Here is a 17,195-nt window from a genome sequence, read left to right as displayed (position 1 = left end):
TGTAGAATTGCATTCTATACATTAATTTATTTGATGAACATTTCCACTCATTTATATGTGCTTTATGAAGCTCTCGTTACCCCCATTTTTGGTACTCAGTTTCATAGAAACAAATGATTAAAGTCTTCCATTAACGTGAGCCTGTTCTGAGACATGAAGCCGTTTTTAAGCAAACTACTTTTTTTTTATCTGTGTGTTGTGATTTTCTATAGGACTTACACAATTCCTAGTTGACCCACTTAGCTGGCTTGGGTTTCTTCTTTACAGCATTGCATTAATTTATAAGTTTTAAAGAATTCTGCTTTGTGAAGATCCTATGCCAAAAGGGGAATGTGCTGCTCTGAAAAAATTTTTTGTAAAAATGAATTCTCTAAATAGCTTGTCTCATCCCATAACTGTTATTTTTTTGAATACTAAATGTATGACAAATGAAAATTCAGTAGATTTTTATTCTTACTAAAATAATCACATAGTTTACACTATTCAAAGGATAGAGGGTGTGCCAGAATGTGACAGACTTTTTTGAGCTTATAGATAGATAATAAAAGAAGATGCCATTTCCTTTCATATTGGAGTTCACAGGCTCACTTGGGGTGTGGTGTAGATCCCTAGTTGATACTCTGGTTCCTTATGTTTGTGGGACCTCTGCCTCTTCTCCGTTCTCTCTTGTATTTGCTCTGCTCTGGCCACACTGGCTTTTTTCTTTTTTTTTTTTTTTTTTTTTTTTTTTTTTTGCTGTTTCTGGAATACACAGGAACTTTCCTACCTCAGGGCTTTTTACTTTTTTTTTTTTTTTTTTTTTTTAGCCTGAAATTTTCTTCTCTTGGATATCTTTTGGTCTAAGCGTTGTAACTCCTTCAGGTCTTTTTTCAAATCTTATCCTCTCAACAAAGCTTACTTTGACCACCTTGTTTAGCACTGCAGCTTGCCCTCCACCCCTGCATTCCTGATCTCTCTTGCCCTGGTTGTTTCTTCCCCCCACAATACTCATCATATTCTAACCTACTTATAATCCTGTCTCTCTATTTATCTGCCTTTTGTTTATTTTCATTTAGAGTCATAAGCTCACCGGGACAGGAATTCTTGTCTGTTTCATTTACTGATATTTGCCAAGTGCCTTACAAAGTGCCTGGAAGATAATGCTGCTCAGTGAATTGAATTTGCCAAGTGGGGTCTGTAATGGTTAGCTCGAAAAGAAAAGAAATAGTGATGACTTTAGGTGGATTTGCATCTTAGAGAGTAAGTAACGGAGCATGACAGCTTTCGCTTCGGTTACTTGGGTCCTCTTAGTCCCATACCTGTGTGGAAAGAGACAAGTTTTCTAAGAAGATATAATAGCTACCTGGGATTCTGGAGTGTATGGACAAGTTTAAGTACACAAGAATGATTACCATTTCACTTTCTAAGATGAGCTGCTTTTAAGAAGGAATATTTGTCGTCCTGTTGTTTTACTGTCAGAGTGGATCAGTTACTTCGAGGGTTCTCAATATTTAAAAAATTGATTTTAGATTATCGTATAAATATACAGTCAGCTCTGAGATGGAATGAAAGAGAAAAGCAATAGAAATGGAGATAAGCTTCTATTTCAGATACTCTGAAAATGTGCCTATAGAATATTTAAAGTTGAAAAATGTTGAAGTTTTATGGTATGCTTGAGTAGCTTAGTGCTGCACAAGCTTCTCATTCCTCGGGAAGATTGTAATGAGGCTTACTGTGGTGAATTTACCCCAGTCCAGAGCCTATATTATTTGTTTACAAGTCTGATCTTATATAGAGATCAGGAGCAGAAGCATCCTTTAAAGCCAGACTCTTGAATGAAGCTCATTTAGCTTATGTTACAAAACCACCATTTTTGTTTGTTACTTTCCCGTGAGGAAAAACTCTTAGACCAGAACCCCCACATTAGCAAGACTGGCGTATTATCTTCTTGTGGACACACTTCTGTTGGAACCCTTTAGGTTCTTTAGTGACCGTGGAATTCGAGAGGGAGGAGTTGACTAGACGACTCCTATGTTGAGTTGCCTCAGGTGGAGAAAGGCTAGTCTGCTACGTCCACCTCCAGGATGAGAACGGTCCTGCCGGTACGACAAGAGTTCCAGCAGTGTGTTAGCTGACGCTTCCTCTTCCTCGTGAGTCTTGGGCAGGTCCTGCCATGCAGCCAGGCTCTATGCTGACCAGGCCTCACTCCTTGTGGCAGGTGGATTGCTTGTCCGTAATCAGTCACCGTGTGGTCAGTCTTAGAGTAGTAGAGTTGCTGGTCTCTTTTGGTCTTCCCTGCTCTGGAGTATTGTTTCTTGGTTTTAACACTAATAGAGTTTTTATTTCCAAGCTTTTAGAATAACCTCACTGTAATCCTCAATTATTGACAATAGGATACATTTTAAAAAGTATATTAGTAACTGGTAAGTTGTTACTAAAAATGATATTTTTTTTCTGCTTTAGACAAGTAGCAGCTACTGACTGCTGAGAGAATGTTTACCTCCTTTTCTTTCCCGAGACCGTGGGAAGGCTGGTTCTAAGTTAGTGGTGTCTGTGCATACCATTAGTAGAATCAAAGGGACTGGACCTACAGTATTTTTCTTTGTAAAGATTGCTGATCTCTCATCGTACGACTTTTTTTTTAAGTAATCTCTACACCCAACATGGGACTTGAACTCATGACGCGAGATCAAGAGTCACGCACTCTACTAACTGAGTCAGCCAGGCGCCCCTAATTGTAGACCTTTTAATCAATGTTATACAACATTTAAAAAACATTTTAGGGGTGCCTGGGTGGCTCAGTCGGTTGAGCATCTGACTTCGGCTCAGGTCATGATCTCATGGCCTGTGAGTTGGAGCTCCACGTTGGGCTCTGTTCTGACAGCTCAGAGCCTTGAGCCTGCTTCGGATTCTGTGTCTCCCTCTCTCTCTGCCCCTCTGCTGCTCATGCTCTGTCTCTCCCTCTCTCAAAAATAGATAAACATTCAAAAAAAAATTTTTTTTAATAAAAGTAAAAACATTTTAAGTCAGGGGAGGGGCAGAGGAAGAGGGAGAGAGAGAATCCCAAGCAGGCTCCATGCTACCAGCATGGAGCCCGACGCGGGGCTAGAACCCACGAACCGTGAGATCATGACCTGAGCCAAAACCAAGAGTCAGATGGTCAACTGACTGAGACACCCAGGCGCCCCCATAAAACGTTTTTTTAATGTATAGAATTTCTTTTTCCAAGTCCTCCAGTTCAAATTACTAGTTTGTTTCTAGGTGAGCTACATGGAAATTTACTGTGAAAGAGTACGAGACCTGCTGAATCCAAAAAATAAGGGTCATTTGCGTGTGCGTGAACATCCGCTTCTTGGCCCATATGTGGAGGATCTGTCCAAGCTGGCAGTCACTTCCTACACAGACATTGCTGACCTCATGGATGCTGGGAACAAAGCCAGGTATGGTAGAAATAGACTCATGACTGAGGGGTTTGGTACATTTTCGGGTCCTTTGCTCCCAGTTAAGGGTTTGAGATCACATAGCCATGAAAGTTGCTTTAATTGTGGATCCTCTGATCCTTTGGCCGTGCTGGAGAAAGAAGTGAGGGCTTCAGCATATTGGGCATCTTTCTTCTCACCAAAACGGTGCGGTGCTGGAGTGCATCAGAACTTTGATTAAATTTTAGTATCTTGATTTTGATGAAGTCATGGTAAAATGTTGGATATCATGTGCCTATGGTAGTGATTGATTGTGGAATAAAGAATAAAAACTAAATGCCTTGGTGGTTCCTAAAGGGACAACTGAAGTATGAGAAATGACTCTGATGTGGTACCTTTGGAGTTGGGGGTGGGTTGATAGGCTCACAAATAAGGTGCATTGAGAACAGTTTGTGTAAGTGACAATCTCACGATCTGTGAAGAGGTTTAAAGCTGTTGCTTTTTGTGCTTATGATGTGGAGCCTGCTGTCCGTTTTAACTTTCATCTAAGAATTCTACTGTCATATGTCACCATTATGTTTATTTAGGACAGTGGCAGCTACCAACATGAATGAAACAAGTAGCCGTTCCCATGCTGTGTTTACCATTGTTTTCACCCAGAAGAAACATGATACTGAGACCAACCTTTCCACTGAGAAGGTAGGACGACTTCAGTGTCTAGGCTTGAGTTGTGTAGGACGGGAAACTTCAGGAGTCCTTGCTACCCTCTGCATCTTATGGAGGGCAGAAAGTTGCTGTTCTACTCAACGGAGAATAGTTTATATCTTCTACTTGTCATTTCTATTCCTACTCTGAACCAATTTTGAGCATGGGTTTTGAGTGAAATCGCAAGATAGAAAGTAGGGTTAAGAAAAAACAATTCAAGACTTTGGGTTTCAAAAACTACTTTGTGCAAGAGAGTTCAGCAGTTCTGTGGGGAGAAAATCCTTCCCTTTTTTCTTGACTAGAACCTCTTTATTACTTTATTAGCTTGTTTGGTATGTGTATTTTTTTTTTTTTTTTCTTTTTGAGCTCTGATAATGTGGTGTGGGATTAAATATTTAAGCAAACAGTTAAGCAGACAAGGTGTGTTTTTCCTTGGAAAATAAATAACTGCACAGCATTCCTTAGGTTTTTCAAATACCTTGCTTGTTAATGTCTCGTTTTCTACACAGTTCAATAGAGTAGACTCTGGAATTAAACGGCTTGCCTTAGATCCTGCCTCTACTACTTTTCAGCACTGTTACCTTGGGCAAGTTACTTAACCTCTTTGTACCTTAGTTTCCCGAACCTCATAGGTTTGTCAAGATGATTACATATTGGTACAGGTTAGTGCACATAGAGCCTGGCTCAGAGCCCGGTGTATTCACTCAATAAATGTGGATTTTATTGTTATTATTGTTAGTAGTAGATTTATGTTAAATTCTTCTCTGCTTACATACCTAAGTAGCATGTGGCTGGCTTTTTAAACCTGAAGTTAGATTTAAAAAGACATTTTTTTTATATATGTTTTCTAGTGTTTATTTTTGAGAGACAGAGTGCAAGCTGGGGGGGGGGGGGGGGCAGAGAGAGAGAGAGAGAGGGAGACACAGAATCTGAAGCAGACTCCAGGCTCTGGGCTGTCAGCACAGAGCCTGACACGGGGCTCGAACTCACAGGACTGCAAGATTATGACCTGAGCTGACGTCGGACACTTAACTGACTGAGCCACTCAGGCGCCCCTTAATGTTTATTTTTGAGAGAGAGAGAGAGAGAGAGAGAGAGAGCATGTGCATGCACTAGTGGGGAGAAGCAGAAAGAGAGGGAGACACAGAATCCGAAGCAGGCTCCAGGCTCTGAGCTGTCAGCACAGAGCCCAATACGGGGCTCGAACCCACGAATCAAGGGATAATGACCTAAACTGAAGTCAGACACTTAATTGACTGAGCCAGCCAGGTGCCCCTGAAGTTAGATTTTATTATACCGGCAACGAAAAAAGATCCTTTGCCTTATTAACTGAGTACTTTATGATAATTGGTATCACTAAAAACTAGAATCACTTTTTACTTGGTGACTTGTCTGTTTTTAGCTGAAAATTATTTTAGAAAACATGGTCTTCACATAGGTGGTCAAATAACTTGACACTGCTTAGCTAGTTACAGTATTAATGCTATTTAGTACATCCAGTGTGAAAGTAGTTTTTCCATGATGTCACATCTACACAAATAATGATGTTAACATAACCATAGCTTCTTTGATCATCCATTTTGGATACTTTTGTCTAACTTCCCTGAATGTTTTGTTTTTGTTTTTTTTTTACAACTTCACTGAGGTATTGTTGAAGTACAATAAACCACACCTATTTAAAGAATAAAATTGGATTGCTGTATATGCGCCTGTAAAACCAGTGTCATAATCCAAGTAACCACTTCTTTTACCCTGGAAAGTTGCCTCATGCTGCCTTATAATCTTACTGTACCACTCCTTCCACCCTGATACTCGGGCAATTCTGATCTGCCTTTTGTCACGACAGATTAACTGACATTTTCCAGAATTGTATATAGGTGGAGTTGTTTTTTTTTTTTTTTTTTTTTTTTTTTTTTTTTTTTTTTTTTTTTTTTTTTTTAGTTTTGGGACAGAGAGAGACAGAGCATGAACGGGGGAGGGGCAGAGAGAGAGGGAGACACAGAATCGGAAACAGGCTCCAGGCTCTGAGCCATCAGCCCAGAGCCTGACGCGGGGCTCGAACTCACGGACCGCGAGATCGTGACCTGGCTGAAGTCGGACGCTTAACCGACTGCGCCACCCAGGCGCCCCTAGGTGGAGTTTTATAGTATGTACTGTTCTCTGGCCTCGCTTCTTTCACTCAGCATAATTTTTAAATTCATTTGTGTTGTTGTTACATCAGTAGTTCACTCCTTTTCATTGCCGGTTGGTATTCTGTTATCAAGATCTATCACAGTTTGTGCATTAACTCATCTGTTGATGGGTATTTGAATTGTTTCTAGTTTTTGATTGTTTAAATGAAGATGCTGTAAACATGTGCGTACAAGCCTTCGTGTAGATATTTGCTTTTGTTTCTCTTGGTAAATACCTAGGAGTGGAATGGTTGAGTCTTATGGTAGGTGTATGTCTCTGCTACACTGTCTTCCCAAGTGATTATATCATTTTGCATCCCACCAGCAGTGCGTGAGAGTTCTAGTTGCTGGAGGCTTCATATTTAATATGCCGTTTAATGGATTCATGGGTTTTATATATTTTTATGCCATGCCGTTGTAAAATATGTGTATCCTAAAATTACTTGTTTTGAACCAAGATAATTGCTGTGAACTTTTGTGTATGCTCTGTGTCTTGGGCCATCTGTAAAAAAAGCCCTAATATTTGTAGTCTTCGTGCCTCATTTTTAATTTGCTGCCTCTTGATGTTTTCCGGTTCTACCTCTCTTATTTCTTCTGAATTGCCCCAATGTCTTGTTCTTTACCAGGTCAGTAAAATCAGCTTGGTGGATCTAGCAGGAAGTGAACGAGCTGATTCCACTGGTGCCAAAGGGACTCGATTAAAGGTATTTATTTTACCAAACAACTGTACCAGTCAATAAATGTTCTATAACATAGGTCAGCAAACTATGACCAGTAGGTCACATTTGGCCCACTGTCTGTTTTTGTAAATGGAATTTTATGGGGGCACAGCTGTGTCTCTTTGTTTATGTGTTGTCTACAATGGTAAGGTTGAAAAGTTGTGAAAGTGACCGCATGGCCCTCAGAACCTTTTGCTGATGTCTGATCTGTAATCCAATGAAAGATAAGTTACGTAATGTAACAGTTAAGGAGGACTTGATGGTCAAGGTGAGAGCTGGAGTGTGTTTTGAGGAACAAACTAGATGTAAGCGACACTAATAGGACAGGGACACAGAAGATCCAAGTGTGAGAACAAACATGGGCCTCTCCAGAGAGATGCTTCATTAGCAAGAGCAGAAATTGCATGTTGGTGAGTTGGGGGAAGAAGGCTGCATCTGTAAGCTTTTGGGGCAGGATATCCTGCAGCTACGAAGGCCTGTGAGTTAGGCATGTGGTCCCGACATGGCATTAAGTGGAGAGGATTACAAGAGGTTTTTAGAACTTGTGCTCATAAATACACAACGCTAGCATTAAGACCTAATTGTGTCTTATGTATTATGTATGATGTGGCAGTCGTAGAAATTCTGCATCATAATTCTTCATGTTTGGTATTGATTTCAGGAAGGAGCAAATATTAATAAGTCTCTTACAACTCTGGGTAAAGTCATTTCAGCCTTGGCAGAGGTGGTGAGTATTACATACCCGATTCTATGGGAAAATTTGTCTGTTCAGCAAAGGTACTTGATGATATTTTATGTGTTTATAAAGACTGACCTTTTTTGGCCCTTTTACATAATCTTGCCTTTCTCCTTTTAGAACTTTTCAGATAAGATACTAGGCATAGTACATTTTAACTTTCTACTGAGAATAAAGAGATTAACGAGAATGAAAGTAAATACATCTGTAAAGGCTAGGCTGAAACTAGTTCTTTACAAAGACCTGGTCTGACTACTTTTTTTGAACCTTACTTCAGTCTCTCATCGAAACTAAGGTTTTTGTTTGTTTGTTTGTTTGTTTTGTGGGTTTTTTTTTGTTTTTTGTTTTTTGTTTTTGCATACCCTTTTCCTATACAGTCTTTTCTAAGTAGGATGTAGTACCTCTTGGAGTATTTTGAGCATTTGCCTTGGTGAATGCTATTGATTTGGGGGCCAATAATACATTTTTAAAAGTTGTGTTACTCTTTCCTATTCTTTAACAGTAGGACACTAAATCTGAAACAGTTTGTATAAGGGGCTTCATGTTTTAGGTTAAAAGCTAAGGAAGTACCAGTTAGTCACTGTGTACTCTAGTACATCATTTGAATCCATAAAAAGAATCCACTGCTTTCTTGCTTGTTTCTGAAAAGTCATACTCAATTTATGACTTTAAAGTACTTCCTGTTTGAAGGCTTATCCTGTGTTTTCATTCTTTCTTTTAAATGCTTCGTCTGTAGGATAACTGCACCAGCAAGGTATGGTGGGATTTGCTAGAAATGAACTAGCTGTAGAATCAATTGTGATGATTTTAAATCCACAGCAGGATGTATGGAGACATAAGACGGAATGGAACCTTGAAAAAAACCTTTTTGTTACTCACTTTCTGACTCTGGAATTCAGAGTCGCTGTTTAGAGTGACCATGAATCATAAGACTTCACACCACAATTCATTTGGGGAACATGCTGTGCTTTGGACAAGGAATTCAGAATAAAGGAACAAGAAAGAAATTGAGGAAGTGTCTACATTGTGTTATCTTATGATGCTTTTCCTAGTGACCTGTAGGACTGTCATTTGAAGAAGTCACCTATAAACCTCTTGAAAGGGCAATAAAAATATTTTTTACAGGGACCATTCTGAAACATAACTACCTTTGTGAAGTTATTAGGACATGTTCCTTAGATTTCTTTGTGTAATCTTATTTCCTATCATGAGAAGTCATGGATTATTTAAATTGTTAGAAAAATTTTTTTCTACTCTTTGGTTATATATAAAGTGAAGGCTGTAGAATCAAATTAAACACTATAATTGTATCTAGAAAACCTACTCTTGGCATCCTTTTAATCAAAATACAATAGACTTCTCCTTATATTCCTATACAAATACTCTAAAATTTCTCAGTACTATTTTGTATAAATAATGGAGCACTTAACAGTTTGTTCTGAATCACATGAGTAACATTGGAGATAGCAGGCAGTATCTGCCATGAAATATTTCATTCTATGTTTTAAGCATATAGATTTATTTTCTACTTACACAAAAATTACTTCGTAACAAGTAATGCTTTTTTTTTTTTTTTTTCTGTTTCTTTCTGCTTGTTGGAAAAAGCTGCCTTAAATTTAAAAATCTGTTATTTGATATGATGCATGTGTAGATACTCTTCAGATATCGAGTCTGGGTCCCAGAACCATGAAAGCTGTTAGAATTTAGTGGCTTTCCCAACTTGGCCTGTCCGTTTGCTCATTGTTAACATTCATATCAACCAAAGGAAAAGCTTACAAAGTATTTACCTGCATATTTCTCACGCTGCTCTGTGCCACAATTAATTTGCAAATGAATTTTTTAGAATGATTTTGTCAAAACCCAGTTTAGTACTTGGCATCTATGCCATTACTAACAGATCAGAAGTAAGTTTTAGTTTTTCTGTAACAAGCATAATTTGGGGTGAATTAAAATGTACTGTTACTTCCACTGGGGAGAGAAACAGGATTATTATCACCCATACTTGATAGTTTTTCTTTTTAGAAAGGTTACTGATATAAATAAACATAAACCCTTTTAGGTAATTACTGAGGCACTTCTTTGTGAGAACAGATGAGATTAATTTGTAAGACAGCAAATAGAAAAGAAGTGGCTAAAATTCTGAGGTATTTTCAAATGGAAAAGATGGAAGTTCTCCTTATGCTTCTTTATTTAGCTACTCCTTCTTAATTTAGTCTAATTGACCGAAATGAAAATAGAACATTTTTGGCAAAGAGATACTGCTTATTTTTACGGTACTGTTTGGAGTCCTTATAACTGACGTACTTTAAATCTTGCAGCATTTTCAGCACGAACCAACCTCAGGCAAAGCGGAGTGGTTAGGTGTGGTGTGGGGCTAGCGAAAATAGACTGAAGTCGCAGGCCTCCAGAGTTTTGTAGTGGGATGACAGTCCCACTAAACTATGAGTGACTGACGGGTTAATTCTCCCTAGAGGTCTGTGCTATGAGAGATGGAATTAAAGTGCTACTTGCCGATTCCCTCTCCTCCTCAACAGACTAGAGGTCCGCTACTTAGTTACTACTCCTTTTCTGAAGGCCCATGCTTTTGCAAGAACTAGAGCATCCTTGGGGCACCTGGGTGGCTCAGTCGGTGAAGTGTCTGACTTCGGCTCCGGTCATGATCTCACGGCTTGTGAGTTCTAGCCCTGCGACGGGCTCTGTGCTGACAGCTTGGAGCCAGGAACCTGCTTCAGATTCTGTGCCTCCCTCTCTGCCCCTCCCCCACTCGCACTCTGTGTGTCTGTCTGTCTGTCTCTTTCTCTTTCTCTCTCTCTCTCTCAAAAATGAATAAACTTTAAAAACTAGATCATCCTTAGTTTAACCTCAGATTGGACCAGGAATAGGGGGAGATGTTTTTCAGTGAACACTGGCTTCCCCTTAGTGGCTTCTTAAATTATCCCTACATGGTCGTCAGCTAGGAGGATGCTGCAGTAACTGTTGTCTGTCTGCCAAGCGTTCACGTTAATTTTTACTTTCAAGGATATAATTTTCTCATTTTAGCGCTGGCTTTGTGTTGGTGGCTTTTGCTGTATCCTGTGATAGTGAGAAAGGTCACAGCAGTATAGGTAAATGCTTGATACATATATACAGAACATTCATCTTGCAGTCTTTGTAAGTGTTCAGAGTCAAGATCGCATCACTGTCTTAGACCTTTTCACTTTGAGCCCTAACTCTGTCAGTTGGATTTTTGGGGGGCATAATTTCCTTCCAAAGAAACCAAATGTCCATTACTTTATAAAAGTTATTAGAGATGGAACAGTCCACTTGGTGAATTGGTGTTTGGCCAAATAAATTCGTTAACTAAATGACTTGCTCCTACACATCCAACCTGGAATGCCTAGGATTCATATCTGCCCTTCTGCAAAAGTAAAAAATAATTGTTTGAGGATTAGATATCAGGTGATGTTAAGGAGTTATTATTAATTTTGTTAATGTGTGATAATGGTTTTTATAGTTACCTTTTTGATTTTGATTAAAAAAAATTTTTTTTTAATGTTTTATTTATTTTTGAGACAGAGGGAGACAGAGCATGAGCAAGGGAGGGACAGAGAGAGAGGGAGACACCCAATCTGAAGCAGGCTTCAGGCTCTGAGCTGTCAGCACAGAGCCTGACGCGTGGCTCGAACTCACAAACCATGAGATCATGACCTGAGCCAAAGTCAGACGCTTAACTGACTGAGCCACCCAGGCAGGCACCTCACCTTTTTTATTTAAAAAAATTTTTTAAAATATTTTTTTATTTTTGAGAGAGAGAGACAGCGTGTGAGTAGGGGAGGAGCAGAGAGAGAGGGAGATACAGAATCCGAAGCAGGCTCCAGGCTCTGAGCTGTCAGCACAGAGACTGACGTGGGGCTTGAACTCACAAAGCGTGAGATCATGACTTGAGCCAGTTGGATGCTCAACCGACTGAGCCACCCAGGCGCCCCTCTAGTTACCTTTTTTTAAAAAAAGTACTTCTCTGTTGGAGATACATACCTGAAATATTTATAGGTGAAATGTTGGATTTGCTTTAAAACACTAGCAGCTATGAAAGATATGATATGGACAGTATATTAGATAATGGTATTGTATGGATGTTAAATTTCCTAAATTTGGTCATTGGACTGTGACTGTGTAAGAGAATGGCCTTATCTGCTTAAGTATTTAGGGATGAAAGGGCATGGTGTCTGCAGTTCATTCCAAAATGGTTCAGGAAGAAAAACCGTTAAGTGTTTGAGGGATTGTTTGAGTGTATGTTGTAAATTTTTCAAAATAAAATATTAAAAAAAAATTACTTCATTGCATGAACTTTGGGTATGGTGAAAAATTGAAGCCATGAGTGTTAAATTTCAGCAGTGATGGGGTTCTATGGTACTTTGCTTGGGAATTTTAGACTGGTTTGCCTTCCATGTGAATTTTTCCTCCCTAGCAATGCTAAGACCATTTCTTTCTGTTTAATAGAGTAAGAAGAAAAAGAAAACTGATTTTATTCCCTACAGGGATTCTGTACTTACTTGGCTCCTTCGGGAAAATCTAGGTACGTTGAACACTAGTGTGTGGTTATCTTTTCAAAGCTATTTACTGATTATCTTTTGTGGTTAATTGTCTTGTATATTTGTTTTGGAAAAGAATAATCTCTAGATACCCATGTTACTAACCTGACTCCTCCCTCCTTCTTTTCCTTTTTGCTCTTGAATTAAGCTGGTTGGATTTGCTCACCTTTAAATCAGAGTTTTCTCCCCTATCTTGTTGACCTTGGAACATGAACTGTGGTGTGGTTGTCTTCCTAACCACACTTACTTCAGACTTTTGCTCCTTCTTCAGACCTCTTTGAAAACTCCATATTACCTTTTTGCTGATGTTTTTGGACCTTCAGGGCATTGCTCTTTATTCTCTGTTCTGTTAGCCTCCTTCCCTCCTTCCTGATGGAAAGAAGGGAATGATCGGTTGTGTCAAATAAATGTTGGTGACGGATGGAAGAGGCTGAGAATAGCCTGTTGGACTGTCCACGTCACTGTGACTTTTCACTCACTAACAGCGCTTTGGTGGAGTGGCTGAGGTCTTAGCTGGAGCGGGAGAGGGAAACTGGTCACAGTAGATTCAAACACCAAGATTAAGAGTATAACAGTGCCTGGCATAGGAACTTGAGACATTTGTTGACTCTTGGTTAAATCTTAGGATCTGAGATTGTGCTGTATAAATTGACACATTTAATAAAGTTCTTCTTTCTAAAGTGAATATGATTTGAGATGACCATGATTCATCTTTTTAGGTGGTAATTCTCGGACTGCAATGGTTGCTGCTCTGAGCCCAGCAGATATCAACTATGATGAAACTTTGAGCACTTTGAGGTACTCCAATATGATCTCGGTAGCAAAATAGAACACTGTGCCACCATAAATCATTTTGTTATGCCATGGATTTTCTTATGATATATGGGTAACTTTTTGTGTAAGTAATGATCCAGCCCTCTCATAACAGGGAAAACATGTGTCGGGGGAGACTTCTACTGTAATAGGATTTACTTGTTAATGGCAAAGACAGGAACTTTTTCATAGGAAAGATACTAAAATTGCTCAAATGAGATGTTTGGATAACTTTTAGATAACAGTGAAAGTTTCTTACCATTTTCATCCCTGTGAAAAGAAGTGTCCCCTTCTTGTGGTGTTTGTCATTATAGAGATGCTCAAGTCTTAACAAGTAATGCAATTATGAGTATGTGTCGTATTAAAAAAAATTACAGAATGTTCACTAATAGAACACGGGTGGCCCTTGAACAGCTCAGTGGTCATGGGTGCCTCCCCTCTGCACAGTCAAAAAAATCTGCATATAAGTTGACTCCCCCAAAACTCGACTACTAATAGCCTACTCTTGACCAGAAGCCTTAACACAAATAGTTGATTAACTCATATTTTTATGTTACATGTATTTTATACTGTATTCTTACAATAAAGTTAGTTGTAGGAAAGAAAATGTTATTAAGAAAATCATGAGAGAAAATACATTTACAGTACTGGACTGTATTTATCAGAAAAAATCAGATTATAAGTCGACCTGCACAGTTCTAACCCATGTTGTCCAAGCATCAGCTGTATATCTGTATGTGCAGTAGATTTTATTACTTTAATCTGGAGCTTTCTACTCTTCTTCTGTTGAAGACACACTTTTAATATAATGGAAAGAACACTATACAGTCTGACAGATTCGTTTTGAGTCCTCTTCTGGTATTTATTTCTTTTATGATTTTGGGTAAATCATTAAATTCATCTGAGCCTTTTTCTTCATCTTTATAAGATACTGTAAAACATCCTATGCATGTGTTATTATTAAGGCTTATAAAATGTGTAAACACTCAAGCTGTTTGATTTAGAGATAGAAATAATGATACGTTATTTATGAGAAGTAGAGTATCTGAGGAATGGCAAAAATGAATGTTCCTTTTTTTGATATAGATATGCAGATCGTGCAAAGCAAATTAAATGCAATGCTGTTATCAACGAGGACCCCAATGCCAAACTGGTTCGTGAATTAAAGGAGGAGGTGACGCGGCTGAAGGACCTTCTTCGTGCTCAGGGACTGGGAGATATTATCGATAGTAAGTGAATTAAGGTCAACGCAAACTCTAATCTTTCCCTCTTCAGGGTTCTAAGATTTAAACTTAGATTAAAAGAGCTTATGAAGTTAGATAGTAGGAAAAAAAAAGTGGTTTTTTTTGTTTTTTTTTTTTGCTTTTTCTTAAGTTTTAAAAAAATCCAATGAAAACAATCTCAGAATTTCTTTATGTAGTATGCACCAGGCTATCCAGTCGTGAAAGTTTTTAAAGTTTTTATTGAAGTCCTTAAATTAGTTTTTAAAATGTAAATATGTCACTGCTTATATTTTTTTAAATATATACTTTTAAGTTTATTTATCTTAAGAGAGAGAGAGAAAGTGTGCACGTGCACGAGACGGGGAGGGGCAGAGAGAGAATCCCAAGCAGGTTCTACGCTGTCAGCACAGAGCCCAACGCAGGGCTCGATCTCATGAACTGTGAGATCATGACCTGAGCTGAAATCAAGAGTCGGATACTTAACTGACTAAGACACCCAGGCGCCCCTCATTGCTTGTATTTTTATTAGGTTTTCATTTTAGATCAGCAGTGAAGTTTATTTGGAATGAGCTTATTCTTACTGAGAAATTAATCACTTCATAAAAATGTTATGAAATTTTTGTTTTTGTATTATGTGCTTCTCTGGATTGATGTGGCAGCAATAATATATGTGTAACAAACACACTATTTCAGTCCCCTTTCAGATAAGATTCACCTTTGAGTGGTATCTTTCCCTTCCTGCAAAATGATCGAGGAACACTCCCCACCTTGCTCCCTATGAACACACAAAGGGGAAATTATCCATTTCCTATCAAGTTTAAGAATGAGACTTCCAGAGAATATCATTTCACAGTATTGTCTTAAAATAAGTCTTTTTGGGGGGCACCTGGGTGACTCCATCGGTTAAGTATCTGACTCGATTTAGCCTCAGGTCATGATCTCGTGGTTTGTGAGATCAGGCCCCACGTTGGGCCCCACGCTGACAGTGCGGAGCCTGCTTGGGATTCTCCTTCTCTCTCTGCCCCTCCCCACTCACACTCACTTGCTCTCCCAAAATAAATAAACTTAAGAAAAATACATATTTTTTTAACCTCAGTATTCCGCCTGACTAATGTCTAATCAGAAGTTGAGTTAACTGGATGATTCGGGTAGAATATTATATGGGTTTATTTGATAAAGCATGTTTTTAGTTTTTAAGTAAAAAATTAATATTCTATTGTTTGGAATTCTAATAAGATGTTAAAAGCCTCTGAGTTTAGTTCTTCTTACTGATTAGCACCTGAGTTTGAGTGAATACGGTGTGCAAAATGATCATGTATTCCGAGTGTTAATTTTTTCACCTTCCCAAATGCCAAATACTGCTCTGTTCCCTCTCTGTGTCACTGCTGAACCTGAACTTTGACCCTTCTTGTATTTTCCCTCCTGCTTACCTTCAGTTGATCCATTGATCGATGATTACTCTGGAAGTGGAGGCAAATGTGTGTATTTCATGTATTGGTTATTTCCAGTACTCTGATTTGCTAATCTGCCTCTGCTGGATCAGCCTTAAAATGAGCTTTGCATGCCAGCGATCCTAACAGGGAAATCCCAGACAGAGCGTATTATAGGTTCAGAAATGATCCTGGTTTAGCCCTTCTCCATTTGGCAAACACACTGCTGAATTTCAGTTTGTGGATTAAATAGTCAATAGGCTTGAGAATCTCTTCCTACTTCTACTCTTCAGTTTTTCCACTTCTGTGATTAAACTGAATCCAAAGTCATAGCGGATGATGGTGGTGACAACAGCAACTTACATATCCTGAGTGTTTATAAAGTGCTGGGCCCCATTCTAGGGACCTTGAATGTATTATCTCATTTAATCCTGTCACTGATTCTGGAAAAAGTTCCATTATGCCCACTTTTACCCATGAGGACACCGCTTACCTGGGGTGGTTAATTTGCTACTGAGATCTCATGGTTTCTGTGTGGTTGGATTGGATAGTGTAACTCAGCTCCAGCTTTTAATCATTACTACGCCTTTTTGGCCTCTTGAGCTCCTTCAGGGTCTGATTAATAGAAAGATCCTTTTAAATTAGCTATATAACTCTGAGACGTAGTGTACGTATAACTAAAAACAACCGCTTGCCGTTGGCCAAACCATCCATGACTGAGTAGCTCTGTGAATGTTGGGTTAGCACTCACCTGTGCTTCTGCTAAGTTAGTTTCCTCCATATCTTGGGCCTCAGCTTACATGGTGATTAGGAAAACTTTTTTGTTTTCCTTTTCTGGAATTACAAATTAAATTTAAAACGTGTGCTTGAAATGAGGATATTTTATGAAGGATCATAAATACCTAGACACCTCGTTGTCCTCTCCAGGTCTATCATTAAGTTGGTGAGGACGTGGTTTCTTACCCTTTTCATGAGGGGATCTTTATCTTAGAAGAAATGAAGAATCTTGACTTCTTGGTTAAGTTTAGATTTTAATTGATTTGCTCGTTCATTTAATGAGGCATGTAATAGGGCTTGACTAGGAGGAAACACACAGGAGAAAGCAAACGCAGCCCTGGCTGCTGTGATGAGGCTAGGCCTTGCGGACACAGTAAGACTCCAATACCCAGTGGCTCTTGGACCAGAACAGCTCTGTCTGAGATTTCCGAAGCTGACCGATACTGATGTGAGAAAGACGCCATCTCGCTCCTGCTTTTGTGCCCCAGGTGGTGCTGCTATCAGCTTGTCGCGTCACTCTTTTCTGAGCAGTGTGGCATCTCCCAAAAAGCTCTGCATGACTAAGTTTTAATTTTGTATCCCTGCAGGAAAGCAGCCCTGGCTACTTACGAATTTCCATTTCGGTCTACTACTCTTAATGTCTTTTAGGGCT

The 17,195-nt window shown here is 39.0% G+C and overlaps 1 protein-coding gene across 14 annotated transcripts in view; it reads left to right on the top strand.

Annotated features, from left to right (window-relative positions):
- Window positions 1-17,195, top strand: part of KIF1B (kinesin family member 1B) — a 144,673-nt gene that overhangs the window by 44,892 nt on the left and 82,586 nt on the right. For 6 of the 14 annotated variants that reach the window (XM_078452443.2, XM_078452447.2, XM_078452449.2 and 3 more), the window contains exons 6-14: window positions 3,241-3,419; window positions 3,986-4,097; window positions 6,901-6,978; window positions 7,655-7,720; window positions 8,466-8,483; window positions 12,209-12,284; window positions 13,020-13,098; window positions 14,200-14,342; window positions 15,773-15,814. In XM_078452443.2, the coding sequence (XP_078308569.2) occupies window positions 3,241-3,419; window positions 3,986-4,097; window positions 6,901-6,978; window positions 7,655-7,720; window positions 8,466-8,483; window positions 12,209-12,284; window positions 13,020-13,098; window positions 14,200-14,342; window positions 15,773-15,814 (793 nt within the window). The remainder of the gene's footprint in view (window positions 1-3,240; window positions 3,420-3,985; window positions 4,098-6,900; window positions 6,979-7,654; window positions 7,721-8,465; window positions 8,484-12,208; window positions 12,285-13,019; window positions 13,099-14,199; window positions 14,343-15,772; window positions 15,815-17,195) is intronic. The other 8 variants (XM_081796457.1, XM_060624487.3, XM_060624490.3 and 5 more) reach the window with 3 other exon arrangements.

The sequence above is a fragment of the Panthera onca genome, chromosome C1, assembly GCF_046562875.1.
Source record: "Panthera onca isolate mPanOnc1 chromosome C1, mPanOnc1 haplotype 2, whole genome shotgun sequence".
Taxonomy (NCBI): domain Eukaryota; kingdom Metazoa; phylum Chordata; class Mammalia; order Carnivora; family Felidae; genus Panthera; species Panthera onca.
The sequence above is the reverse complement of the archived record's forward strand: the minus strand, read 5'-3'. Positions and strand labels throughout refer to the sequence as shown.